Source organism: Mirounga angustirostris, unplaced genomic scaffold (genome assembly GCF_029215605.1).
Source record: "Mirounga angustirostris isolate CCGP_5_RB_7025 unplaced genomic scaffold, mMirAng1.0.hap1 SCAF_17, whole genome shotgun sequence".
NCBI classification, from domain to species: Eukaryota; Metazoa; Chordata; class Mammalia; order Carnivora; family Phocidae; genus Mirounga; species Mirounga angustirostris.
In genome coordinates this window covers 4,062,414-4,089,579 of record NW_026991725.1, presented here as the reverse complement: position 1 = coordinate 4,089,579, position 27,166 = coordinate 4,062,414, and the positions used below count along the sequence as shown (strand labels likewise).

Genomic DNA, 27,166 nt, shown 5'->3' with positions numbered 1-27,166 from the left:
AATGAAGCGGAGGTGGATGGGGAGAGGTGTGAGGGAGCAGCGCCCACTCGAGTCCCTCCATCAGTGCTCCCTGTGACATCCCAGCAAAAGCCGGGTAGTTTATTCATGCAAACACACTTCAGTTCAAGTGCCGAGTGCTAATAATTGAGAGTGACTGCCTGGAGTGCAGCTAGGAAGATTCTAGGCAACGTTTGGGCTCAATGGGAGGGAACGCTACAGCTGGTAACTGATGTCCGCATTGGATTTGGGGTGGAAGCGTCATGTGTGCGGTTTATTGGCCATCCCCGTCCAGTGGACCAGGCCCTAAGCAGTAAGTCAGGGGCCTGCCACTGATCCTCTGTGCCTCTTGATACCACACCTGACTCTTGGGCATCAGTGAGTCTCTCTAAAGTAGCAAGACGGGAGAACCAAATGAGGTAATTAAGACAAGTGCCTGAAGGAAAACACAGACAGACACATGCATACCCCAGCACTGCTCACCAAAGGCACGTATTTCTTGTCCAGTGTCACCAACCTGGACCCTTTTGGAAGTTCCTCCGGAGCCCCAGGCCTATTTTTATTCCCGCTGTGCTTGTAGTGGTCCTGGTCCCTGTCCCTTAGAGTCCTCAGTCACCTTCAGATGCAGGTGCCCGAGTGTTTAAGTGTGGCTGAGCAGTCCCCCCCACCTGCCAGGAACCAGCCTCCTCACTAGGTCTCGGGGGCTGGCACAGCTGAGGGTTCAGTGTCCTCTGAGACGCCACATTTCTTGTAGGCTGTAAGACACCTCTGCAGTCCTTCCTGGGAATTGCCGAGCAGCATGGGGGCCCCCAAAATGGGGTGAGTGTGTGCCAGGGGTGCCCTCGTGTGGAAGGGTGTGGATGTGGCTCAGGAGGCAGCCTGGGAGGCGTCCTGCCCCGCACGGCCTGTGTGGAACCACTTCCCACACTGCCCAGGGCCATGTCAGCTGCACGGTGTCTGGGGGGGATGGCTCTGGGGCCCACGATCCCAAATGGTTGGCCTGGCATCAGAGACTGAGAAGGGCTCATGGGCACCCCCTCATGTGGTACAGACCCTGATCACTCAGACTCTGAGCCAAGCCAACCCCACTGCCATCACTGCAGAAGAGTACTTCAACCCCAACTTTGAGCTTGGCAACCGGGACATGGGCCGCCCCATGGAACTCACCACCAAGACACAGAAGTGAGGCCCCCTATAGTGCTGGGGAGGGCTGGGCAGGGTCTCCCCAAGGGACTCGGAGGCCGTGGCTTCTACTATGCCCCTCACCCCTTGGGATCTGGGGGGGCAGGTTCAAGGCCAAGCTGTGGCTGTGTGAGGAGCATCCCCTGTCCCTGTGTGAGCAGGTGGCCCCCATCATTGACCTCATGGCTGTCAGCAATGCGCTTTTCGCCAAGCTCCGGGATTTCATTACCCTACGCCTGCCGCCTGGTTTCCCGGTCAAGATTGGTGAGACCCCAGCCCCATTTCCTCTCAGCCGCTGGGTGTGTGTGGGGGGGCGGGTAGGGCTTAGATGAGGTGTGTGTGTGTGTGTGTGTGTGTGTGTGTGTTGGGGCGGGTGGGGCTTAGATGAGGTAAAGATTAGGGGTGCCTAAGGTGTGAGAAGGTGAGTGATGGCACCGCTGTTTCTTCATCCTCAGAAATCCCAATCTTCCACATCCTTAACGCTCGCATCACCTTCGGGAACCTCAATGGCTGCGATGAGCCGGTGCCGTCGGTGCGAGGCAGCCCCAGCAGCGAGACCCCGTCCCCAGGCAGCGACTCCTCCAGCGTCAGCAGCTCCAGTTCCACCAGTGAGGCCCTCCCCATCTGCGTGTCTGCCCGCACGTCCCTCCCCACCGAGCACCGGCCGGCTCCCTGCGCAGGCGGGAGGCCGGAGGGTGCGTGCGGCCACGCCCTGACCCCCAGCCTGGCGTCCTCAGCCTCGTGCCGCGGCTGCGAGATCTCCCCCGCGTTGTTCGAGGCCCCGCGCGGCTACAGTGTGCTGGGCGGCCAGCGGGAGGCGGCGGCCCGCGACGACGACGACGACCTGCTGCAGTTCGCCATCCAGCAGAGCCTGCTTGAGGCGGGCAGTGAGTATGACCAGGTGCGTCCCCGCCATCGCGCCGCCCCACGGGACTGCGGCCAGCCGTGCCACCCTGGCCAACTGGCCACGTCCCTCCCTCCAGGTCACTATCTGGGAGGCGCTAACCAACAGCAAACCGGGCACTCACCCCATGTCCTACGAGGCTCGCCGACAGGACAGGTCAGTGCCCGCCTGTCCTGACCTAGCACCCCTCCCCCGAATAACACATGCACGGAGTCCCTCAGGACCCTGTCGCAGTGGGTGAGGGCACCAATGGCTGGGCGGCCCCTCGTGGCCCCAGGAAACCGTGGGACCCTCGGTAGGGCCCCTACTGGTTTGCACACGACTTCCACCCCCACCCTTTCCTCCCTCCAAAAGCAGCCTCAAGGCCTTCAGACCCTTACCGGGCAGGATGTTAGGGCTGGGGTTCTCGAAGATGCCCACACGCGCTGGTCCACCGTCAGCTGCGAGGATGGGCTTTGTAGGGGCAGAGAGCTGTCACAACTGGGTGGGAGCCAGGGAGGTGACGCAGGACTCATCGCCTCCAGCGGAGGGTGGCCACGCCTCCTCCGTCCTGGGGCCCCCACGCAGTCTCCCGGCCCCGCTTATGGGCAGGCGCGCCCCGGAACCCTCGACGTATCTTACCCGCCCCCAGGAGCGCCCCGCCCACGCCGCAGCGCCAGCCCGCGCCCCCCGCGGCCCTGGCGTCGGTGCCCAGCCCTCGGCCCAGCCCGCGCCCGGGCGGCCACGTGTTCCGGAGCTACGACGAGCAGCTGCGGCTGGCCATGGAGCTGTCGGCGCAGGAGCAGGAGGAGCGGCGGCGGCGCGCGCGCCAGGAGGAGGAGGAGCTGGAGCGCATCCTGCGGCTCTCGCTGACCGAGCAGTAGCGCCCGCGGCCGGACCCCTGGGCCCCGCCCCGCCCGCCCCGCCCCGGAGCCAGACTCGCTCGGGCCCGCGTGCCCGCCGCGCGCGGCCGGGAGACTGGAGCCGCCGCCTCGGGGCCCTCGGGGCCGGAGAGGAGCCCCTGGCACCAGCCGGGGAGGGGGGCGGCGCGGCCGCGGGGTACCTGTCCCGGCCAGGGCCCCGGAGGCAGCCCGCACGGCCCGGGCCCCCCTGCTTTGCTGTATCCTGACGCCCACCACTATCCTGGGCTCAGACTTGTCCGAGGGGGCCAGGCCGTCCTGAGGGGGAGCCGGGTCCTTAGAGGAGCAGTGTCCCCCATCCCTCGCTCCTTCTGGCCGGTCCTCCTCTTCTGCTCACAGAACCCACTGTAGGACACTGTCCGTGAAGCCTTTGCATCTCCGCTCTTCACCCCAGGGGGGCAGCTGAGCTCCCCACGTGCTGTGTTGCTGCTTTGTCCCAGACACAAACCAGCACGTCGAGGGCCCAGCTCCTCCTTCACCCCGGCATTTCAGCGTCAAGTGCACTTAGCGGGGTGCCCGGCTTCCCCAGCCCCCCACACCCCTCCCGGGTCTCAGGGTGGTCCCAGTTTCTCCTTGGGCGGCCAGAGGTTGGAGTCCCCATCCCCACGGCACACTTTTGTGATCAGGGAGGGTGTCCAAGGTGCCCCCCCCGCCCCTCCCCCCCCTGGCCTGGGCAAGGCCTGATTCCTTCATGATGTCTTGGCAAATGGGGGACAATATTTGGGCTGGGGGCGAACACTAGACCCTGCACCCTGGCCCCGCTTATGGGCAGGTGCACCCTGGAGCCCTCTCACCGGCTCAGGGCCCTGGCGCCACCACCCACCCCTTCCCACCAGCTGCTGCTAGCCCTCTGTGGTCGTGTGTCCCACCTGCCCCCAGCCAGGGGCTGACTCTAAAACCCTTCATCCAATGGTGCTAACCCCCGGCTCTCCCCTGCCCCACCCCCCCCACCCAGAGAAGCACAGACCCCGCTAGGGGCAGGGGCCCACCGCACACCCTTGTCCGCCTTCTCTCAGGCTGGCCTTCCTGGCTCAGCCGGTGAGGCTCAGCAGGGACACAAAAGGGATGGAAGAAAAGAACAAAGAGAAACTGTTCCTCTCACCTCCTTCCCTGATGCCAGGGGCACCGGACTGACTCTGAGGCACAAATAAAAGAGGCTTCAAACCCGAGGCTTTTCCTGGCTGGCTTTACTGGGGGAAGAGCGCCCACCTACGGGTTGGGGGTTCCTTCTGAACCTCAGTGTGGGGAGGGCTCTGAGGTAAAAGAATGCCGGGCGGGTCCTGAGCATGTCAGCACCCCCACAAGCCCGGGGTGGGGTACGGCATTTGCAGAGGCCGGGGGTCTTGGCCCCCTCACCCCCACGCATGCAGGAGGCACAGACCGAGCACTTAGTACAATATTTCATTCAGTGAGTCTTGTTTTCGTCCTAGAGCCAAAGCCACAGCACAGGGCTGGGGGCCGTTGGGGCGGCGGGGCGGGAAGAGGGATATGAACCTGCTTCCATGCCAGTTTTCTGGTTAGTTCTCCGGCGGGGCTGCAGTGAGGAAGCCGCCCTCTCCCCTGCGGGTGAAAAAAAAGGGAGCCAGCCCCCCGCCATAGCCGGCCGGGTGTAACCGGTGGGCTCGGCTCTGCGGCCAACGGGCTGTGTATGTCTGTGGAACTAGGGTGACGGCCAGCCGGTTTACCACTTCAGGCAGCGGAATCAAGTGAGCTGATTAGGGGGACAAGCGTTGTCACTTTCCCCAATCGGTCTGGCGAGACCCGTCGCATCGCCACCCCTTTGAGCTCAAGCCCAAGCTCCCCGACACCCCCAAGAACAGCGCTAATACTAAGCACTTCCCCTGCCCTGGGCGGGAGACAGAAGGGACCCCGCCTCGCCGGGCAGCACCATTGCTGAGGTCCCCGTCACCCCGGGCCTCCCAAGGCCAGCTCCTGCTGAGTCCCGGACGAGGCACGTGGCCAGGCGGGTGCCAGGCAGACGCGAGTCTCCGCGACGCTCCGTTTGTCCAGGCCTCCCGCGAGGGCAAGGAGTTCCCTTCCCAGTCCCGTCCCCGGCCCCAGCCCGGAGAGGCGGGGTCGGGGGCTCCGGACCAAAAGCCGGGGCGGGGCCGAGTCCTGCTCCCCGCCCGGCTTCGCCCCCCGCCCCCCGCCCCAGGCTCGGAGCTGACCCCCGCGCGCCGCACTAGTCCGTGCCGTCCACCAGCTCGCACAGCATGTTCTCCAGGGCCGTGATGCGCTGCTCCTGGGCCTGCACCTGCTCGCGAAGGGCCTTGATCTCCTCCAGCAGCGTCTCCAGAGTGCGCTGCTGCTGGGGCGCGGAGGACAGAAGAGGCTGTGTCAGGAAGGGGGCGGGAGGGGGATGTGTGGACTGGGCCGGGGTGGAGCGGAGCCGGATCTTACCGACAAGGGGGCGTCGCTGGCCGACTGGCTGCGGCGGGGGCCGGCGGGAGGGCGCACGTCCAGAATATTGCGCTTGGTGACCCGGAGCTCGCGGTGCTTGGGAGGCACGTAACCGTCCCTCAGCGAGATGAGCACGGGTTCGGCGTCCTGGCCAGATAGCCACTCGTCCGCTTCTAGGGCCGGCTCGGGGCCGGGAGTATCTGGGTATAGGTCGTCCTGGAACAGGTCTGACTGCGGGGGTTCGGGGGACAGGAAGACTAGTGTTCGCAGAGGGCCGGGCCTGCTCCGTTCCCTTCCGCCTCGGAGCCGTCTCCGCCCAACCCCTCTCCGCGCCCCCTCACCTTGCGGGGCACAGTCATGATGATGGGCTCACATTTTCTTTCGTGCAACTTGTAGAACCTGTAAGGTCGGGAGCGGGGTTCAGCACCCCCGCCGGCTCCCACCCCCTTTTCTGCCTGGGACCAATGGGTTGGAGACCAACATTTGCTGAGCCCCTACCATGCACTGCACTTCAAAACACATTATTGGTCCAACTGGTAAAACATCTCTGATCATTTTACAGATGAGGAAACTGAAGTTTAGAGAATGTTAACGCTGGGGCTGGCACCGAAACAAGCCTGTTTGACACCCCCCCCCACACACACAAAATACCCCCACTCCTTCCCAAAGATCACACGAGGGGAGAAGCCCCTGTGTCTTCCCCGATGGCAAGCGGGGACAGACATGCAAGCGAGAAGGGCGAAGGCTGCTGACCGGGCGATCTCACACTTGCTGACGTCCAGCCCCCGCTTGGGCATGAAACCCATGCCCCTCTGAGGCTCCTTGCTGCTGAACGTGTTCAGGTAATGCACGAAAGGTGGTTCGTCGGTAATCTCAAAGTACCGAATGCTGCTGTCGCCCTGCAAAACCAGTCGGTTCAGAGACGCTCCCAGGCGGGGCCCTCGACATCTCTACCCAGCCCCTGCCCTGCCCTGCCGGCCCCAAGCACCTTGCCGCATAGGTAGACGATGCTGGAGTCGGGATCGTAGAAGGGCAGTAGGACCCCGTTGCTCGTGTCCATCTCCTGCAGTGCCACTGGCTCCTCGAAGTTGTTCTGCCCGAGCACAGGAGGCGTGACCAGCCCTGTCCCGGCCACCGTGCCACTGCTGGATCCCCTGAAGCCCCTTTACACTTCCTACCCGCTGCAAACCCCGTGCGTTCGCAAGGCGGCTCTGGTGAACCGAGCTGCGGGTCCCTCCCAGGGGCCCATCACCCTCAGTGCCCCGCACAAATAGCCCCTGCGCCGCCGCATGCAGTCACCGCAAACCACCCCCAGGGACTCGGCATCACCAGGTGGGGGTGCCGGCGTGGGCTCCTTCAGGCGACGCAGCAAAACTGGGCAGAGGGGTGGGTGTGGGGATGGCGGGCGCTGCAAAGGGGGCAGCAGCCTCCAGCCCAGTCCAGGTGGGCATGCCCTGCGGGGGGGGGGCGCCTGGCCCCTCTCCCGTGATGCCAGTCCCCGGGGCACACACCCCAAGCTTCCAGCTGCGTTACCGGGTCCCACAGGCCCAGCTCTCGCTGGCTCATGCGGGTGAAGCCCGTGGTGAAGATATGACCCTGGCGCGTGAAGACGGCCCGCATGGGCCTCATTCCCTCGTGGGCCGCAAACCTCTCCTGGGGGAGGGGGAGACAGGGAGAGGCGTCACCCAGCTGCCTGCCCTAGGGAGCCTGGAGGGACGAGCAACCAGCTTGCTGACTTTGGCCGGGGAGAGACGGGGGTGGGGGTGGGGGGCGGGGGGTTGGAGACGAAAGAGGGCCTAACTACTCAGCTTCCGGGGGAGGTGGGGGGCCCGGCTGACCCCAGGCCTGGAGAGCGTCCGGGCCCGGAGAGAGCGGGAGGCGCGCGCCTCTCGGCAGGTCCCGAGCCCTGAAGCGCCCTCAGAGGCTGACCCCTAGAGCAGGGGAAGTCGGCCGGCTCCCCGGGGTCGCAGCGAGGCTTCTCCCAGACGGGAGCTCCCCGCTCCGCTTCCGCCTTCTCGGGCAGCGGCCACGGCCTGGGAGGGCGCTCCGGGCTGGGCCAGCGAAGGAGCGAGCGCGCGCGGCCAGCGCGGCCTGGCCTACCGGGTCCCAGAGCGCGACTTGCCGCTCACTCATCCTGCTGAAGCCGGTGCTGAGCAGCTTCCCGTCCGCAGTGAAGACGGCCCGCAGCGGGCGGGCGCCCTCGTGAGGCCGGGCTCGCTCCTGCTCGCGGGGTTAGTGGGTTAGAGCGCCCGCCGCGCGCACTCGGCGCAGACATGCACGTGCCCCGCGCCCCCGCCCCCCGCGTCCGAGTCAGGCTGCCGAGGCGGGTGCCGCCGCCCTCCCGGGGCACCGAGCTGGGGCTAACAAGGCGCGGGGGTGGCCCCCTCTCCCCCCGCCTTCGCCCAGCGGGTCGACTCGGGCGGAAAGGGGCCTGCCGGAGAGCCAGTGTCGGGCCCCAGACCCTGGAAGATGGCGCTGGGTGCCGGCCGAGAGGAGAGGGGTCCGGGATGTGTCATGCAGGTTCTGGTGGAAGGACAGAGCTTGCAGCGTCTCCCCTGCTCAATTACAACTCGAAGAGCACTGCTCGGAGCTTCTCAGATGCCGGGGAACGGAGGGAACCGGCGTGGGGCAGAAGACTGTGGGCTGTGGGCTTAATTAGGGCTGGGAGCCGTGGCTGCAGACACTGGGGTGGGGGGGGGCGGGACTGCCTCGGGTTGGGGTGGGGGGAGGCGAGAGCCGGCACTAGGGACTCAGAGGATTAAGGGCACAGGGGCCTGACAGTTGGTCCCGAGGGTAGGGGCTGGGGGATGGCCAAGCCAGGCACTCACCGCCACCACCTGGCCCTTGCGGGGGTCGATAATGCGCAGGTTCTTGTCCTTGCAGGTGGTGGCTAGCAGGCTACCATTGCTGTTCCAACACACGCTGTGGATGACGTCCGGGTGCATGTCGTCTAGACTCAGGAGCACCTCCCCAGTGCCCACATTCCAGATGAGGATCACATTGTCACCACCTGCCCGGAGCAGCCCGTCACGTTACTTGGGTCCTGCCTTTGCCCCCACCCCCCACCCGGCCCCATCTACAGGAGGGACCCCTCCCTAGGCCCCCAGACCTGCACTGAGCAGGACATTCCGGGCAGTGGGGTGCCAGCAGAGGATGCCCACACGTTTGGAGTGGCCCTCAAGTGTCAGGATGGGTTCCGTAATGTTGCGCATAGGGGTGTAGTCTGGAATCTGCCACACCTGGGAGGGAAGAAAAGGCATAGGGTGAGTGCGATGAGGAGCCTGCTTTGTCCCTCTACTCCTCCCCAACTTTGCCCCCCACCCCCACCCCCACCCCTACTGGCTCTCTTGAGTGGTAAGGGTCAAATGCAGGGCAGGATGTAATGATGCCTGCCCAGGGCAGAAGCAGCTGGGAGCCAGGAGGGGGCACTGCCGGCTCTCCAGGGACCTCTCTAGACACCCCAGCTGGGAGACTGCAGAGTACTGCCCCTTGCTCTTCAGGCCTCAAGTTGGCCATGGCTATAATTAGTCCTAAGAAGTGCATCCTGGGAGGGGGTGGGCATGTGGCTAAATATAGCCCGGGAGCTGGGCAGGGCAGGGCAGGGCCCTTGGACCCAGCACCTCTTTTACCACCTTCCCTAGCGCAGGTGAGGCAGCCTTCCCCCCTCCCCCTGCCCAGCTGCCCCACAGCGTCCACCTGGTTCCTACCATGACCGTGGTGTCGTCTGAGGCACTGGCAATGACGTTGTCATTGTGTGGGCACCAGTCGATGTCCAGCACAGGAGCAGTGTGCCCAGTGACCAGTGGGTAGTTCTTATCCACGCGTCCTGTCTGGAGGGGTCAGAGAGGGAGCTCTAGGGTCACTTTCCTGTGTGCTTTTTGGGGGTGGGCAGTGACCTGTTTACATCTCAATACTCTGTCACCTCTTTTCTCTTTGTGAACCCCTTTCTGCACCTCCAACCCCATCCAACTATTCCTGTACTCCACTGGAGGCAGACAGAGTTGAAGCCATTTAATATCAGGGAATCAGACTCAGAGAGGTGATGGCTTAGCCAAGGACACACAGCAAGATACAGGTGGAGCCAAGACCTGAACTCTCAGTCCAGTGCTCTTGCAAAAACACCTCCTTGGAGGAGACTGTTGTTGGGCCTGTCCCCCCAGCTAGAATGTCTATAGGAAGCCCCTGGTAGAAGAGGTCAAGGGGAGGTAATATGCAACGCAGTGGCCAACAGCCCTTTCCCAGCCACCCTTGGCAGATCTCCCCCTTGTCACTGGCTTGACCTTGGAACCACCAGCAGCAGGCACTCCTGGTGCTTGCTGTCCACCAACCTGAGCTGGGGCTCACCTACTTTTGGTCTTTACAGGCTTTTTATGGGGGCTCTGAGACTTTTGCCAGGGCTGGCATAAGTAGGGGAGAGGGGTGTCCGTGTGGCACTGGAATGGCCATTGTACTGGGTGAGGAGGTGGCTCCAGTTTGAAATTTGAGCCCCGGGGATGGTGTCCTTGGATGATGTCTGCGTTGTCCCGGAATGAGTCACTGGCTATTGTCAGGCCTCTTCCTGACCCTGCCACCTGCGGGGTCTCCCTTAACAAGGTGTAGGGACCAGATCAAGGTCATGACTTGGGGTGGCCATCCTGGGGGGTGGAGATTTCCAAGGGGTTTGAGGTTCCTCAGCAAAGGGGGCGGTAACTGCCCGGCCCCCATCCCTGGGGTGGGGAGGGCTCTGGCCTTATGTGTGATGTCCCCCTGCCCTTTGTTCTCATTCTATCTCACTGTAAGAACCATAGTGGGGAGGTGACCAGGACTCTTTGGAAAGAGCTTGACCCTTTCCTCAGTGTATAGGGGTGCGCTGGGGTGTGATTTAATCAAATGGTCACCGTGCACTGGGGGAGAAAGATCATGAGGGGGTGTGGCATTGGGCAAGTCAGGAACAGAATCTGGGTCAGGCCCTGGCTCCCCTGCTTCCTAACTATCTCCATAACACCCTTCTGGTCCCTGCTGGCAAGAGGGTGCTGCTCGGAGAAGGGGACGGGCTATGCGTGGGTGCAGCCAGTGTCTTCCCACCTGCTTTCTTCCCCTCATCCCTCACCTTGGCCAGAGGCAGGACAATGAAGGCACCTCCACCTCCAGCCTCCACAATAATGGCCAGGAATTTGGGGTTGACGGCACAGAAGGAGCTGTCCCATGTGACCTTGGACACACGGATGTCCTCGTAGGACTGGTCAGCCTTTGCCGCCTGCCCAAACACATGGCGGAACTTGCTCTGCCGAACCACACGCCGGCTCATGGCGGTGGGTAGAAATGGAGGATCTCAGTGCCCAGAAGTGCCTTTGGTCCTTAGTCCTGTGAGCTGTGGGAGGAAGGAAGAGCAGGGAGGGGGTGGCAAGTGAGAAGGTTTATCTGGCTACGAGTCAGGTCCTAGAACAGGGAACTTTCTTCCAGGTGATGAAAGAATGGCAAAGGGTAAGGTCTTTGCCACCTATAAAGTGCTGCTTAAAAATTCAAGGGGCTGGGATTTGGGGCCTGACTTCTCCTTTGAGACCCACGCAGGGAAGAGCAGAGTTTGACTGGGCCTGAAAGCTTCCTGGAAGTTGAAGTGGTTTGGGGAGGAGCCTCAATGCCAGGCTGCCCTCCTGCTGTCAGCCTTGGATGAGCATCTCTTCAGGAAATGGTTTCTCTCCCAGCCACACCTTGTCCAGAATCAGAGGCCTTGGTCCTGGGATCTTGGCTCAAGGCCAGCGATGGGGCTAAGACTGCAGCCCCCCAAAATCCCGAACTCTGCATCTCTAACATAGTTCGGGCATATGGGCTCTTGTCTTTTTCTAAAATTTTGCCAAGGAGAAGTTCCTCCTGCCAGCTAACCGAGTCTATCCTGCTACTGTTTTCATCAATTTCCTCCCATCCTGTTGGGGGACGCAGTGTAAGGTGGATCTCTCCTCTTTCCACTCCTCTCTTCACATGGTCCTAACCATGGTCTGGCTTTTGCCTACCATACTTCGGTCCCGCTTCTCCTATGGGTCCCCTTTCCTGCTGCACTCTCCTGGGGTGGGGTCCTCACCGCCCCCCCCTCCCCCCGCGAGGGCCAGATTTGCAGGAGTGGGGAGGGTGAAGTGCCTTTTCTTCAGCCAGGGTCTGTGCTATGCTCTTCCCCAGGGGACTCACCGAGCTTTTCCAAAGCCCTATCCACTGACTCCTGCCCCTCCCCAGCCCCGGGCATCCCTGTGCCCTTCACGCCGTTTCTGCGGCCCCAGGCCTGCGGCCCGGGCCTCCCCGCACCCTCCTCCGGCCTCCTGCCCCGGCACTGCGTTCTTAGGAGACGAGGTGTCGGGGCCGTGCAAGGCGCGCGGGCCGCTGTCCGGCCAAATATAGACACCAAGTCCGCCCCGCCCGGGACCGAATTTGGCGGCGCGGGGGAGGGGGCGCAGATCTCTGCCCCCTCGAGAGACCCCGCCCGCTGCGGTGGCTTCGGTGGCGGCGTGGGATGGGGGGTGGGGTGGTACCTGGTCCTGAGTGGGCCGAGGGGCGCTCACTCTGCGACTCCTCTGTTGAGGGGGCTAGGGGTGCGCTGGGGGCCGAGGGAGTCAGGGTGCCGGAACTGCCTCTCCGGGCGTCCGCGGCGTCTGGGGCCCGGGCGTTCCTCTGCGCGCTCGGGCCGCTGCTTGCGGCTCTCCGGGGCCCGGCGTCGCCGCAGTCCCAGCTGCCGCTGCCATCAACCTGCGGGGGCGGGGCCTACGGCGGGGGCGGGGCCAGGGCTGCCCCGCCCCTCCAGCGGCGGGAAAGTCGAGCGCTGCAGGCTCCGCGCCGCCTGCCCGCCCGGCTCAGAAAACTGTCAAAAGTAATTGAGTGTGTACGCGCGGGTTGTGCGCACTCCTTCCCCGCCCTCCGTGCCTCCCGGGTGGGCTGGGCAGACCCAGGTTGGGCGCGTTGAGGGAGAGCCGGCAGCCGCGCAAGATCAGGTGCCTTCGCGCCGCATTCCTGCCGCAATCGCACTCCCAATTTAGCCTGTCCCGGCCGGCGGGCCCGGGCTGCGGGACTGCACGTCCAGACCCTCCTGGGGAGAGGTCCCGGAAGATGCTTCGAGGGAGTCTTCCCAGCCCTTGGATGAGGGCCTAGGCTCTCGCCCAGGGCAGCTCGAGGGTACCCGACAGGGGGCTGTGAATGTCGCTGTTATTGTTATTAATGGCTATAGCGACCACTTGAGAACCTAAAACGTTGGCACTGTAACTAGGCATTTCACCCCATAGCGTTAGAGAGGATTCCATGGAGCAGGGCAGAAAGCAGACTAAAGACTGGGTAGGGGAATGAATCCACCTTGACCCCGTGGGAACACCAGGTTCAAGGAGAAGCAGCTGCCACCGGCCTTTGGCAATCAAATTTTATTTGTTTTTAAAAAAGTATTTATTTGAGAGAGAGAACGCGAGCATGAGCGGGGGCGGGGGACGGGGGAGGGACAGAGAGGAAGAGGGAGAAGCAGACTCCCCCGCTGAGAGAGGAGCCAGTTGCAGGGTTCCATCCCAGGACCCTGAGATCATGACTTGAGCTGAAGTCAGACGCTTAACCAACTGAGCCACCTGGGCGCCGCAGCAATCAAATTTTAGTTGCCCAGCCTAATTCCTAATGAATTCTTCTGGGACTTGTTTAAATTGGTGCCCAACTGTGTTCCAAGGAAGTCCCAGCCCCCCCCTCACTCCCCCTGGGACCCAGGGATCTGAGTATTGATCAAGGTTAAGGAGGAAATAAAAACAAACCTGATCAAAATACAGCCAGTGAAGAACAACTAGTCCCTGAAGCTGCTGTACATCCAGCACCCATCCACTGCCTGGATTTCGTGCGTTGGATCATAAGGCCCTGGAGGCAGCATGAGGCCAGTTATTACCTCCTATTCTCCAGGGCACACCTGGGAATCAATGGAACAGCCTTCTGGAGGACAGAGATTAGCACTGGGGGTTAAGAGGAGGGAAGGTGGTTGGGAACCCCAAAGGCCCACCCAAGGCTCCTTCTCAAGAAGAGTCCAAGTATCCAGAGGGCGCCTGGGTGGCTCAGTTGGTTAAGCGACTGCCTTCAGCTCAGGTCATGATCCTGGAGTCCCGGGATCGAGTCCCGCATCGGGCTCCCCGCTCAGCAGGGAGTCTGCTTCTCCCTCTGACCCTCTCCCCTCTCATGCTCTCTCTATCTCATTCTCTCTCTCAAATAAAAAAAAATAAAATCTTAAAAAAAAAAAAAAAAAAGAAGAGTCCAAGTATCCAGTGGCTTGTACAGGAACAGAATCAGAAACTTACAGGTGCTCCAGAAATAATTCATGACACGGAGGGCCATAAGGGTAGATGAATCTCCCTTTTACCTAAAGATTCCGGGCACATGATTAGGAGGGAAAGACCTGAGTGGTTCAGTGGCTCTTTAATAACAATAGGTCACAGTTATTGTGTGCCAGACACTGGTCTAAGGACTTTACACATACTAAGTTCATTCTGATAACAGCCTTCTGTGATAGCTACTCTTAGTATCCCTATTTTATAGGTGAGGAAACGAAGGCACATAGAGATTAGTTTACCCATCACTCAACTGGTAGTTGGTGGAACTGCGACTTTTATCCAGTGGTCCGGCATCTGGGTCCATGCTATTCAGCACCATGCATTTTTGTTTCCTCTTGAAGAATAGTGCCACCTTATCTCATAAATGCTGATACTGAGGGTTAGTTTTTGTGGTACAAAGGAAAGGACGCTTGGACTAATTAGAAAACTGGAGTTCTGGCCCTGACTCAATCACCCCAGTTTTGCAGTTCTCTGAGCTGTACAATGAAGAGGGCTCGGTCAGGTTCTTTCCAACTCTGCACCACCTGTTGGCAGACAAGGGATTTGACACGCCACCTCCTACCTTGAAATGACCTTTTCTTTCCCCTTTCCTTTCCTCCTCTTTAAAGAGGACTGCATTCTAGAGGCAAGAGTCTGAGACTAGGAAGTAGGAATCCTTTAATCCATCCTGCCTTCAGTTCTATCATCTGAAAAGAGGGTGCTTTCCAGGTATAGAAGCAGGGACTCACAGGTATCACTTGGACCAGGCATGCCTCTCAGGTCTGCCCTCTGGGCTTTCTTCTGGCTGCCAAAGCTTGGCAGAGAGTGGGCAGGCAGAGCCAAGGCATAAAGAACTAATCAGGGGAAGAAGCCACTTGGGCTAGGGTGCTTTCCTGTGTGGTTAACCATTTGAACTCTTAGCTGGGCTCTGAACTACAATCTGTAGAAGACAGGCATGGATTACGTCTTTCATAAAGTCATTTTCTGGAAGAAGTGGCCTGGCAACTTAGACATGATTTGCTTTGGCTATAAAGACTGAGCTTATCTAGACAGGTCAGTGACTCCGGGCACCCCTAGAAAACTTTGGGAAATGACCTTGCCTTCACCATCATGCACTCTGGCACTCCAGCCAGACCAGTGATGTGCTCCTCCTACTTGATTTGGACAATTCAGAATGCAGCGGGCCGACTTAATTTTAGTTCAAGGCAGTATTTTCTCTAGACACGTCAGTACGTTGTTTTGTCAGCGCTTTGGAAACTGAGCTTTCCCTAGATAATAGTGATGCCTTGTATGTGTGATGAATGGTGACACTACACAGCTCATGATGGGTCTATGGAGGAGTGGGAGAAGTGGAGAACTGCTCCCCCCCACGCCCAGCCTGTTTTGGAGAATGGCCTGTCAGCCCCATCTCCCTTATTCAACCATTATCCAGTGCTTCTCTCCTAATGGCAGGAGATGGTTAAAAGCTTTTACTTCTTTAGAAAGTCATGCCCCATTTTCAGAAATCACTCAGTGAGCTGAGGAGGCTTGTGCTGAAAGTTTGTGAGCTCTATCTCACTAATGTCCAGAGATCAGCGGCCCAAGAAATCTAGCCCCTGCTGGGGCAGGTCACAGCAGCTGTGTCCCAGAGCAGTCTGGACTGCACGCGGCAGAGGGATTTTGGTCCCTTCGCTTATTCATTCTCCTAACATTCAGGTGGTGGCTTTGGCAAGAACTTCTTTGACCAGGCAAGTTCCCAGCTGGGTCACTTGATTGGAGCCACAAAGTCTGAAATAATCTTTGGTGATTCTATCCAGTCTTTATTTTGTGGGAGGTAGAAAGTTGTATTTTTTTCCCCAGAGCTCAGCTAACTCTTAAGGACGTGCCTGATGGAGATCAAGGAGAATTGCTCCATGTGCCCTACTGCTCACCAGTGTTCTCTTCCAATCGCTCCACTTCTCTAGCACCACCTCCCCCCTTTTTTTGCATTTGATGAAATACGCGTATCATCTTCAAAATAAAAATTTATTTAATCTGTAACAAGAACATTGAATCTGCACATTTGCGCACAAGTTCACATTTAAAAACAGCAGAGCACATCAGTAATAAAAAAAATCTATGATACAAGTGGAACATCCCAACCACCAGGAAGATTAAGGAAGGAGATGAGACCACTCTTTATATTCTGCTTCAAATGCCTCAAAAAGGTCCCAGAGATTCCAGGGAGCACCTGCTTTATTTATTAAAATGTGAGCATAAAAGTTCGGACTGGCCTGGGGCAAAGGTAACAGTCAGTGGGAGAGTCTTTTGGGCTTGTTTTCTACATTTAGAACAAGTCCTACAAAATAAAGTAGAAAGAAAAGGAAAAAAAAAAAGGCACCTTAAGCTATGCCAGGCAAACCAAAACCCAAACAAAACAAAACAAAACCCACAAAAACCAAACAATTCGCTGTGGGCCTGTTGACTGAGAATCATTTCAGGGCCAGTTCCCGTTTCCAGATTGGGTCATCAGCTTGAATGAAGCCCTGGGTTTAGCTCTGCGGGTGTACAGATGACGCTGCCACCAGGGTCGCTGTGAGGACCCAGATGGCAGCACTGGTCATATACCCTCTGAGGCATCTTCCAGCCAATGCGGGATGATTCCAGTTTAGAAATCCTGTCCTAGATCTCTGGGGCACTGAGAAAATGAGGCTGGTTTTGTTTTCATAGCAGGAGCCAGGCCCAGTCACCCTCCACTTCCAGGCTGGACAAGTACACAAGCACCTTGCAATAGCTCTCCACGGCATCAAGGGACCCCAAAGCCCTGGGACAGGGGTTAGGAGTGTGCAGTTTCCTGCTTTGGTGGCAGGCTTTTTCCTAATATGGGTGTCAGATGAGTTGAGGCAGCAAATACATTTATGCCTAATACATGCCTTGATCTTTTAGTCTGGAAGGGAAAACAAAGTCCAAGATACCTTTCAAGTTGGATTGGTGCTGAAAGAGCTAAAATTTCATCTACCATCAAAAAGCAAAACAAACTTTAGACAAAAATGACACTAGCCATTCACCGTTATAACCATCACTGTAAGACACACCATCACTGACTGAGGAAAGGGCTATTTCCACACAGAGTGTTGAACGGGAGTGCAGGACACAGATGGAAGTCAGGTCCAGGTCCTCCCCAGCTCCCTTTGAGTAAGGGCTGACCACCACAGCCTTGCTCTGCGTGAGGACTCCAAAGGACAGCCAGGGCTGGGTGCCTGGAGGAGGGGACCGAGTGGCTGTCAAGAGGATGCATGTTTTAATTATTACAATGTAAACAAAGTATCCACAAATAGTTGTCAAAAAGAGCCAAAGAATGGCTTTATTTAAAAATTTAAAATGCCCTTAAAAGTGACCCTCTTTGCATAATGCTTTCTTTCTTAAAAGAAAAAAAACTCCCATAGAAACATCTCTACCAAACATGCCTAGATCACTTTAAAACTGAAATCCTCAGATGGAACAGGTGAAGATTTTTATGAGCTGCTATGTCTGAGAAACTTCAGGTCTATCCAGAAGTATCTATCTGGGGCCCTTGAGCCAGAGGGGACCTCAGAGCCTGGGCTGTCATTCTCAGGTTGTCCTTGGAGCTCTTGGTAGTTTCCCAAATGAGAAAGAGTTGGGATAAAGGTACAGAACGAGGAAAATGCTAGATAAAGAGCCTGGAGAAACTGGGGTGCTAAGAATGATCCCAAACATTAAGACTCTGAAAGGCAACCAAAATGAGGAGAGATGAAGATTACTATAGTACAGTACTATAGGTCTACTCTAGTATATACTACTCCTAAGTGTTTCTAAAATCAGGAAATGGTTGAAGTTTCTCTCCTTCCTACTGACTGGTAACCCTCCAGATTACAGCTCAAAAGTTGCATGCTCCTGGGGCTTCTACCCCATGCACCAAAATGTTACTTTTTAAAATATTTTTGCACACACACACACACACACACACGCACGCACGCGCGCTCTTTCTTTCTCTCTCTCCTCCAGAGTAACTGACAGTCAGACTATGGGGGTTTTCAAAATAAGGATAAAGAGAGGCACTGAACAAGAGGTCAACTTTTCCTACTCATTTCTGTCAACCTACCAGACCTGCTGTTCTGGGTCTGAGTTTTCCATGAACAGAAAAGGGAAATAGGCCACCTGAGATTATCAAAAAGTCTGAGGACAAGAAAGTCTGAGAAGTCCTTGATGGCTCATCACGTACTTCCCCTGGACATCGCTCAGCTATGCAAATAACACAAGAACACTCAGTTGTGGGGGTTTGAGAGGCTGGCAAAACCCCATGGCATGGTTGAATTACAAACCCCAAACGGAGGATGTTTATTGAGGCAGGTAAATTACATGATAACCAAGAATGTCATTTAAAAAAAGGAAGACAGAGCAAGAATATTTCCTTTTTCTTTAAAGAAAAGTTTTCTTCACAGCATTAGAGGATCTCCTCCCCACCTCTGTTGCTACTTAATGCAGGGAGAGTGAGCAGTAACCACAGTTGCAGGGGAGCAGAGAGAACAGTGCAATACTGTTGATCCTGCTTGTACTTCTTAATGTGAGGGATGTCACCATCTCAAAGGATTAATGAGGGGACACCACTCTCTTCACCTCCGTGCAAATCCTTCTCTTCCTGCCCCTGCCCCAACTTCCTGTCCTTTCCCTATCATATTGGTGGTGGCGGAACTGCCTCAACAGGGCTGTTTAGATGGATGAGCCCTGGAAATTCATAACCCTGTCTTGCAAGCCTCCTCACACTGGTACACACCACCTAACAGAAACACTTTACAACACATTAAACATCCAGGAACCACAAAGCCGTGTGGAGGATACATTTGAACATTTAAGGAAACTATTTAAGGACTACACAGGTACATATAATTACTATATCATAAAGACACTTAGAGCAGGAGGTTTCTGTCCAATCCACCTCCTGCACAGCAACTGGATTCACAGCTCCCCTGGAGCACCTATGAATGGCTTCAGTCCACCTTTTCTCTCTCCTGGAGGTCACCCCACTATCTGCCCCCACCAAACTCTGGCCTCTGACATCCCTCTGACAGTCTGGGCATCTGTCTTTTCCTCTCAGTGCTGTCCGTGATGAGCCAAAAACCAAAGCCCAAGTCTGTACTTGGTCAATCTCTCAGCAACGTGGACATCAACCAAAGCAAACAGGAAGCAAATGTGCAAACCTCCTCAGTTTTGATGAGCTGCAGAAGGTATCTCATTCCAGGCTAAACGTTTTCTGTGAGAAGCCCAAATAGGCTTTTTATGGCAAGCGCTCCCGTGTTAAGGATCTCCATAATAGCAGCAAAGCCAAAGCATCCTAAATGGAGTCACAGTGGGTGCCTGCCCTTGGCGGGGGCCTTCCTACTGATGAACGCTTCGGCCCAATCCATGAGAAGCTTCCCCCCGGGGGCAGCAGTCACACTCACATATACTCCCTGGCTGTGGTTCAGCTCCTGGCAAACAATCCGCTCTGGGATTTCAGTCTCAAAGAGAAATCGGCTTTCAGTCAAACTGTGATCTAATGGGAGCCTTTAGGGGTTTCTCTGAGGAAGAAGTTACTAACACATACTTTGGCAGGGGCTGGCGATCAGAAGTCTCCATTTAAACAATTAAAACCACCATCAATATACTCTGCAGATTCCTACCAGCACCTATCAGTTTTATTTCTGTGGTGTCTGTGTTTTCTCCAGTTGCAGCTTTACTCCTTCTTAAAAAGATTAAATCAAAAAGATCCTACGACGACATCAACAAAACACTGTAAGAAAGTGACATTATGTACATAAATACTGTGTATAAACTCGAGAAATGACAAATCTTCCAGGAAAAGAAAAAAAAAAATCCCATGTCAAGTGTTAACATTGATAAGAAAACTTTGCATTCAACGGAGGTTATACGTAAGTAATGTAACAATTCAAATATCATCTATGAAATTTAAAAAAAGGGCAGCACTGGGAGCAACAGCATGAGGGAGGAAAGTAAATAGGAAAAAAATACGGCCATTAAACTCAGAAGGCCCACAGAATTATTCAAGTAATGGAAGTGTTAAAACCCTACGTACGTATTCATTTTACAAGAACACACTGACTTTCAATTGCTGTTTTTCAAACTTGTCCCTATTGTTTTAGTTGAAAGGATGTTGCAGAACCCACTTCCTGGCAGGGAGGGCCAGGATGACCGGCTATGTGGAGCCCACTGACCCGGAAGATACTGGGCCACAGCCTCTGCAGACTTTGCCTCCTCCTCCTCATATGCTTTCCTCTACACAGATCTCTTAGATTTCATTTGGGGTTTGGTTTTAATTTAAAAATTATGTGCTTGTGGGGGGGAAACTATCTGCTTGGTAAGTTTACAAAGCCAGCCAGTATCATGCCTTTCGATAATGACAGACTCAGGACTCAGGAATCCAGAAGAATTGGCTTCTGGAAGACCCCCCTTTGAAAGCAAAGCAGAACCTGCCCACTTTGGGAACTCTCAGTGGGCCAGGGCCCAAGGCTGAGAGCACGCAGACTTGCGGCTGTCCTTCAGCCCCATCCCATGCATCAGGTCTGAAGCCCAAACCATCACCACACAGGCCCAGGGGGGCATTTCCGATTTCCAGCCTTTTTCTCAAAGGGCAAATGAGGAGCAGGTGGGAGCTGATTGAAAAACAGCAATTTGCCTTTGATAAAGGTGCTCTTTGAAAATGAGTATTTTTTGAGGTTTGAATTTTCTAAAAATAAAAAATGCTAAAATGGTCTTGCTGTCCAAATCAATCTCTCTCTCTCACACACACATACACAGAGAAAAAAAAACCCCAAACCCTGCATGCGCCAGGAACAGTAAAATGACCAAAATATTATAAAATTAACCAATAAAGTGCATGTTCCTTACATATTACACCTGCCCCTTTTACAAACATTTCTTTCAGAAAGTCACATGTGTAGGCTCAGAATCACATGGTATTATAGAAGGGGTTGGTTGTCCGTTTTTTATCATTTGCTTTTTTCAGTCTCCTAAGGGGGTGAGTTCTGCCGTGCTGCTGACGGGGCGTCACAGCCAGCCCTGGAGCTGGGCCTGCACACTGCAGCCCCTGGGGTTGTGGCAAAGGAAGGCCTCCTTCAGAATTAGTCAATTCGGGTCCTGCCCTGGGGAGCAAACACTGCTGACTGTAACCAAATTCTTTGGCATACTGTACGATGGGCTTCTCCACTGGCTTGCTCTGCACGATACACTCTGTTGTTTTGAGTTGCTCTATAAAATACTTGGTGGGCTCTAGGTTCTGGGGGGCATCTGGGTTTTCTGAGGGCTCCTGGGCCTCCATGGCATGCATGCCTGAGTCTGTTCTGATGAAGGGCTGAAGCAGTTTGAGATGAGGGGTATCAGAGGAGACAGGCTCTCTCTCCGATAAACAGTCTTTACAGAGGTCCAAGTAACCTAACTTGGCGAGCGCAGCAGAATGCCTCATTTGGGATGGTCTGGTGAGCCCTCCCTGGCAAATCGCTCGGGACTCGATTTCTTTAGTGCGCTCCTTCACCACGCTGGGGCTATGGCTGAGACCCTTTATACTGTCACTACTAGAGCTATGTGGGAGGTGACAGGCTACAGGTAATGGGTCCAGTTTTTCTTGTAACTCCCCAATATTGTCACTGAGTTGGCTTAGGTCTTCACTAGTTAACTGGGGGTCCTTGGACGGTACTTCACTGCCACTGGAAAAGGGGCCCTCCTGACTTTCTTCCCAGCTCCCCCGCTCTGAAGAGGGCTCGTTGTCTGTGGTGCTGCTTTGCTCTGTGAAGCCTTCCAGGTGAACTACAGTCTGCGGATGTGCTGAATCCAAGCTGGCAGATGGGATGTGGGTTGGGTGACTGACAAAAGGCCCTCCTGTCTCCGGGGCTGTCAAGAGGCTGTCGTCCCAGGCTTCAGGGCTGCTCAGGGTGGAGGTCAGGTCGGTGGGACTGTCGTGCTCAGGAGGGGAAGAATGAGGCAGAGGTAGCACGTTGGGGTGAGCCTGGGCGGGGCCCAGAGTCCTGTTCAGATTTTCATCCAGTGCACAGAGGATGGTGATGGAGTCCTCCACTTTCACTTTCCTCAGTCCTTGCTCCCCACTCTTTTTGCTGGTGGCTCTTCCACTCCCTGGCCCAGGGTGATCGGGGGATGTAACTGTGTGGGTATACTCAATGATTTCCACCTTTTTGGGAAGGGAAAGAGGGACTGCCTGTGTCTCAGATCCCTGGCATGAAACCACAGTCCTCTGCTCCTTCAGGACTCCTCCCTGCTTTGTACTAGTATCTGACCCTGGGTGCTCCTGAAACTCCAGCAGCTCAGGTGCTGGAACAATGGCATCTTGCTCAGAATGGGGTAGGGAGCCAGCTTTGGACCCACTGCACTTCCCTTTGCCCTTGCTAATCTCTGGTTCCTTAGGGACAAAAGAATGTTCAAGGGTAGCTTCATCACTCTTTCCTTTTGGTGCTAGGTCTGCCACAGCAGAATCATTCTTGGAATTTTTGCGAATGGACAATGAGGTACAACCAGGGGCAGCACCATGGTGCTCTTGCTCCTGTCGCAAGCGCTCTTCAAACTCCAAGGTAGCTCGCCTCACAGACCCAGGGTACCACTTGGCACCTGGATGCATTCCTGGGCCCCAGAGCTCTTGTTCCTCCTCAGCTGGTTCCTCTTCTTCCAACTCTGTGGTGGATGAGTGTATAGTTAAGCAGCCTTCTAGGTCCCACTTCCCTGAGTCTTTGGCTAGTTCAGGCTGGGCTGTGAAGGAACCCTCCTTCTGCTCCAGATTTCCAGGTTTGTTCTCCAGGGCCTGAGCCCTCTCAAGGGGCAGCTCATGGATGGTGTGCTTCTTTGGTGTATGACATGGGTTAGATAAGATGTCTCCTTTCAGTTGAATCTGTCCGACTCCTTGACTGATGGATTCAATCTCAGTAATGATTTCTTTGACTGAAACTGCATTTTCTGAGTGAGATTGCATGAAGATGTCTGGGCTGACCAGTTCTGAGATTGCCTAGGGAGAAAACAGTGAGATGGTTATGGCAAATCATAGTCTAATTAAAAATGCCAGATGTTTTGCTTAGTAATCCTCTAATCCAGGAGAACCTTCCAGCTATGAGGACACAAATCATGGAGTGCCTGGGACTGTCCTCTGCCTGGGGCTGTCCTCTGGCCAACTGTTTTGTCATACAAGCTAAAAAAAAACAAAACAGATTCATCAAAGGAAGAGATACAAAATTTGTTACAGCTTGTATCACTGTCTACTAAACTTTTATTCTGTTTATTTAAACAGAATTCCAACCCAGTATCTTGCTTCAAAAATGAATAGCGGTTAGCCTTAGAGGTTCCTATAATCCTTACTTTTTTTTTTTTTTTTGAAGAATTTGAGAGAGAGAGAGAGAGAGCAAGCACAGGAGAAGGGGGAGGGGGAAGGGCAGAGGGAGAAGCAGACTTCTCGCTGAGCAAGGAGCCTGATGCGGGGCTCGATTCCAGGACCCTGGGATCATGACCTGAGCCGAAGGCAGACGCCCAACCGACTGAGCCACCCAGGTGCCCCAATCCTTACTTTCCTAAGACCATTAGCCTTCAGGATTTAGGTCATACTGGGGTAGATGAGATTTTTCATCTCTGGCCTATCAACTTTCAGTTTGATTCTAACCTAGTTCAATGGGAAGAGTTCCATTCAAGGGCTCAGTGACCACCTTAAATATGCCCAGTGTTAGGGCAAGATGAATGAGGTTATCATCTGATGTCTGATTTGGAGACTCACTGCTCTCTTCTCTCCTCTGTCCTGCCAGCTTTCATCCTTACCCTTCCACTCTTGGCATCTCTTGGCAGTAGCATTCCAGCATGTGACGGCACTCTGTACCTGGTCACACAAATTCCAAGTTTTGCATGGCTCCTCTGGGAAAGGTTTACTTGGCTTATGGAGCCACATGCCTAAGCAAACTTAGAAACTGTGACTCTCTGATATATTACTGTTCTACCAGTTATAAATTTGGATGGATTTAGATCGAGGCAAAAGAAAATTAGCCAATATAAAATCAAGTCCTATTGTTAAAAAAAAATGAATTCCAAAAGCTGAAAATGACTGTTGGACATCTCTGAAAGTGGCTTCGTAACAACCATCAATCTGCTTTAATATTTTATTTATTTATTTATTTATATTTTATTTATTTTGAGAGAGAGAACATGAGCAGAGGGGAGGGGCAGAGGGAGAGAGAGAGGGAGCCCGATGTGGGGCTGGATCCCAGGACCATGAGATCATGACCTGAGCCTAAGGCAGATACTTAACCGACTAAGCCATCCAGGTGCCCCTACTTTAACATTTTTATAAGCCTTCAAAGTATAATATTTCCCTAGGAATTGTTCTGATCTTTCTCCTTCAAAACAAAGTCAGAACTAGTACAAACCAACAAGGTCAGTTACACCTTTGGGAGAAATCTGCTGGGATATTAGGCACAGGTAAACTAGCCAAGACTGGGAGAGAAGCCACAGCAGGCCCAGTGTGTGCATAGGCTGTGGAGAGAGTGCTCATATGACGAGGGACTTTGCAGAAAAGCTATTTCTGTCAGAGCTGCTATGCCTACTGGTCCAAAGGAGAGCTCAAGCATTCTCATTTCCCAGTAAAAATGAAGCAGAGGCATAACCTCTGAGGAGAGAAGACAGAAGCAGAGGCAATGACTTCCCTGGGGTAAAGAGACAGAAAAGATAAGTCATGGACAAGGTGATAAATATAAGTAGACAGCTATCAGGAGATGTCAAAAATGTAGTTACCTCCACTGAAATCATTAAGTGAATTTTGGTATTTGAGAGTAAATCTGTCACCATTTACTTCACAACTACTTTATTATACTGATCTAAGTAAGATACCATTTTTAAGATGCATCCCAATTTCAGAGAAGTGTCAAAATGAGAATAAGAGTGAGTCTTAGAATTGATACACAGTAGTTCTTTCCCTGGTCTGAAATGGCTCCTATGAGCTCATATGCCACAGAGAAGAATCTTCAGAGTCTGTCTGTTCTCAATCATTTCCCAAAACTATCCCTCAAATCTTGGATACCACAGGGTCTGAGATGAGGACCAATCAAGAAACATTATTAATAGCAAGAACTCAGCATGCGTTGCTACTCTAACAACTATTTACACATGTCTAGTCTTTGAATTTTCTGAGACAGTGTTTCCCAAACAAATCCATCTCCTCAGAGAGACACAGGTCTTACTCAGGCAGCATGTCAGTTCCAGGCACTTCATTATTGGTGAGATCTGATTTGAACTGCAGAGGTCCAGGGAGGGGACCTCTCCTTGTCCAGGCAGGACATTTGTTTTAGCTACCCCCCACCCCCATCCCTCTCCAAAGTGCTTCCAAAGACACCAAAAGCTTGGAAAGATAAATTCCTCAAAAGGCAATGGATTTAAAAATTTTTTAAACCTTAAGTTTTCAAGGAAAGTCTCAGCCACACTGTCTCTCCCATAATGCCTTCCTAAATCTTTAGCAACATTAAAAATAAAACAAACACAGCAGAATCCCAAATATTTTGTCTTCCAAAAGAACTTCATTAGGTAGAGAACTACTTACTATAAAGATACTTTTTACCTTTGACTGTTCCTCATCTATTGAAGATTCTTCAGATGCATGGGGAGTATTACTCAAAGAGCTGCTTCTCTGGTCATCAGCGGTCCCTTCGGAAGGGGCTACTTCTACCACTGAGAGTCGACAGCTCTCACTCCTTCCTCCACCCAGTTCTTCCATCCTTGAGTGGGAAAAAGATCGGGACCGGGTTTCTTGGGAAAGCTCTACAAACTTTTCTAGGGCGCTAAAAAAATCAATGCGATCTGTACTGAAATCTGAGACTTCAGCCTGACAACTAGGTTGGGGGCTCGGTGATTCAGGATCAGGGGACATAGGAATGTCTTTCAGGCGAGATGTTAATTCTTCCAAAGGCAGTAAGTGGACGTTCACATCTGCTTTCAGAGCATCTGTCTCCAAATCTTCCACTGTTAGGTCTGGGAACTTGTTGGCAATTTCTGGGGCCTGTCCAGGTTGGATTAAGGCTTTGGATGCATGGCAGTTGTCAAGAGGGAATTTTGATTCATTGAGACAACACCCTGATGAGCATCCATTGATGTCATTTAGATTTAATTCATCTTCAATCTGTCCTGCATGAAATTCCCTTGAAGTAAACTCCAAGCAAATCATTCTTTCTTTGGTACACAGGCCCTTCTGATTTTCATCTTGTGGGACGACATGTTCCACAAAGACAGGAGGTATGGGTGGGTGATTCTCCATGGTCTTCACCTCGGCAATCTGGTCTGCTGAGGTGGTGATCTCCTTCTTGTTGAGTTCTAGCCCTGGTTTGCAGATGGGTTCATGGTGGTCTGAGAGGTCGCTATCTGAGTGAGATCTCCAGAGCTTGTTATGCCGCTGTTTGCTGTGGAGGACATACACAGGAAATGCCTTACTCTGGTTTGTGAAATCAATCAACACCCTCCCAAGAAACTGCTCCCAGATAAATTTAAATCTTAACCTGCAAATGCTTTGTTGATAGCCAATGGAAGAGGTAGGCAATAAACATTTGTAAAGATGCTCAATTTAGGGGCACCTGGGTGGCTTAGTCTTTAAGCGTCTGCCTTCAGCTCAGGTCATGATCCCAGGGTCCTGGGATGGAGCCCCGCATCAGGCTCCCTGCTCCGTGGGAAGTCTGCTTCTCCCTCTCCCACTTCCCCTGCTTGTGTTCCCTCTCTCGCTGTGTCTCTCTCTGTCAAGTAAATAAATAAAATCTTTTTAAAAAAAGACAGAGAGAATGAGAGACAGAGAGCATGAGAGGGAGGAGGGTCAGAGGGAGAAGCAGACTCCCTGCCGAGCAGGGAGCCCGATGCGGGACTCGATCCCGGGACTCCAGGATCATGACCTGAGCCGAAGGCAGTCGCTTAACCAACTGAGCCACCCAGGTGCCCCTAAATAAATAAAATCTTAAAAAAAAAAAATGCTCAATTTAATAGCAGAAAACAAAAACAAAGCAAAACAATAATAAAAACGAATATGAGATCTGATTTTTCTACCCATCAGACTGACAAGGCTTAAAATGGTTGCTAGCAGCTAGTGTTGATGATGGCATGGCTAAACAAATCCTCTCATGTATAGTTGGTAGGAATGTGAATTGTAGAAATTCTTTTTTTTTTTTAAAGATTTTATTCATTTATTTGAGAGAGAGAGAGTGAGAGATAGAGCACGGGCAGGGGAGAGAGGGAGAAGCAGGCTCCCCACTGAGCAGGGAGCCTGATGTGGGGCTCGATCCCAGGATCCTGGGATCATGACCTGAGCCGAAGGCAGACGCTTAACCGACTGAGCCATTCAGGCGCCCCTGAACTGTAGAAATTCTGAGTGAAATCTGACAACAGCTCTCAAAATTTAACCCTTAAACCAGCAATTCTTCTAGAGAAATACTACTATAAGTACACAAAGATATAGATATACGGATGTTTATTATATAATACAGTGGTACTAAGGGATCAGACACCAA

General features: G+C 54.2%; 3 protein-coding genes across 12 annotated transcripts in view; 1 reads left to right on the top strand and 2 right to left on the bottom strand.

Annotated features, from left to right (window-relative positions):
• The first annotated feature begins 22 nt into the window (after nucleotides 1-22).
• ANKRD13B (ankyrin repeat domain 13B) lies at nucleotides 23-4,151 on the top strand. 2 transcript variants are annotated; one of them, XM_064583686.1, is made up of 7 exons: nucleotides 28-816; nucleotides 1,049-1,179; nucleotides 1,286-1,443; nucleotides 1,635-1,787; nucleotides 1,917-2,080; nucleotides 2,163-2,239; nucleotides 2,715-3,079. In XM_064583686.1, the coding sequence occupies exons 2-7, from the start codon at nucleotides 1,142-1,144 to the stop codon at nucleotides 2,944-2,946; spliced, it is 822 nt and encodes a 273-aa protein (XP_064439756.1). In that variant the 5' UTR covers nucleotides 28-816; nucleotides 1,049-1,141; the 3' UTR covers nucleotides 2,947-3,079. The 2 variants fall into 2 exon arrangements, with proteins under 2 accessions (XP_064439755.1, XP_064439756.1); XM_064583685.1 differs by lacking the exon at nucleotides 2,163-2,239 and having other exon boundaries at nucleotides 23-816; nucleotides 2,715-4,151.
• Nucleotides 4,152-4,154: 3 nt separating this feature from the next.
• Nucleotides 4,155-12,114, bottom strand: CORO6 (coronin 6). 3 transcript variants are annotated; one of them, XM_045889538.3, is made up of 11 exons: nucleotides 11,883-12,114; nucleotides 10,472-10,732; nucleotides 9,090-9,212; nucleotides 8,492-8,621; nucleotides 8,211-8,392; nucleotides 6,916-7,035; nucleotides 6,371-6,475; nucleotides 6,136-6,281; nucleotides 5,724-5,781; nucleotides 5,383-5,613; nucleotides 4,155-5,290 (listed from the first exon to the last, which is right to left on the bottom strand). In XM_045889538.3, the coding sequence occupies exons 2-11, from the start codon at nucleotides 10,667-10,669 to the stop codon at nucleotides 5,165-5,167; spliced, it is 1,419 nt and encodes a 472-aa protein (XP_045745494.1). In that variant the 5' UTR covers nucleotides 10,670-10,732; nucleotides 11,883-12,114; the 3' UTR covers nucleotides 4,155-5,164. The 3 variants fall into 3 exon arrangements, with proteins under 3 accessions (XP_045745494.1, XP_045745495.1, XP_045745496.1); XM_045889539.3 differs by having other exon boundaries at nucleotides 4,155-5,287; nucleotides 11,883-12,113; XM_045889540.3 differs by lacking the exons at nucleotides 6,916-7,035; nucleotides 8,211-8,392; nucleotides 8,492-8,621; ... (1 more) ...; nucleotides 10,472-10,732; nucleotides 11,883-12,114 and adding an exon at nucleotides 6,658-6,885 and having other exon boundaries at nucleotides 4,155-5,287.
• Nucleotides 12,115-15,658: 3,544 nt separating this feature from the next.
• Nucleotides 15,659-27,166, bottom strand: part of SSH2 (slingshot protein phosphatase 2) — a 244,327-nt gene continuing 232,819 nt past the window's right edge. For all 7 annotated transcript variants that reach the window (XM_064582302.1, XM_064582301.1, XM_064582303.1 and 4 more), the window contains 2 exons: nucleotides 25,240-26,074; nucleotides 15,659-22,656 (listed from right to left, as the gene is read on the bottom strand). In XM_064582302.1, the coding sequence (XP_064438372.1) occupies nucleotides 20,599-22,656; nucleotides 25,240-26,074 (2,893 nt within the window). In that variant the 3' untranslated portion in view covers nucleotides 15,659-20,598. The remainder of the gene's footprint in view (nucleotides 22,657-25,239; nucleotides 26,075-27,166) is intronic.

Coding starts and splice junctions, on each gene's coding strand:
- ANKRD13B (XM_064583685.1), top strand. CDS start 1,142: ATGGGCCGCCCCATGGAACTCACCACCAAGACACAGAA. Junction 1,180..1,285: donor CTCACCACCAAGACACAGAA/GTGAGGCCCCCT, acceptor CTGGGGGGGCAG/GTTCAAGGCCAAGCTGTGGC. Junction 1,444..1,634: donor TGGTTTCCCGGTCAAGATTG/GTGAGACCCCAG, acceptor CTTCATCCTCAG/AAATCCCAATCTTCCACATC.
- CORO6 (XM_045889538.3), bottom strand. CDS start 10,669: ATGAGCCGGCGTGTGGTTCGGCAGAGCAAGTTCCGCCATGTGTTTGGG. Junction 6,476..6,915: donor AGCTGGGCCTGTGGGACCCG/GTAACGCAGCTG, acceptor GTGCTCGGGCAG/AACAACTTCGAGGAGCCAGT. Junction 5,291..5,382: donor CCAGCGACGCCCCCTTGTCG/GTAAGATCCGGC, acceptor TCCGCGCCCCAG/CAGCAGCGCACTCTGGAGAC.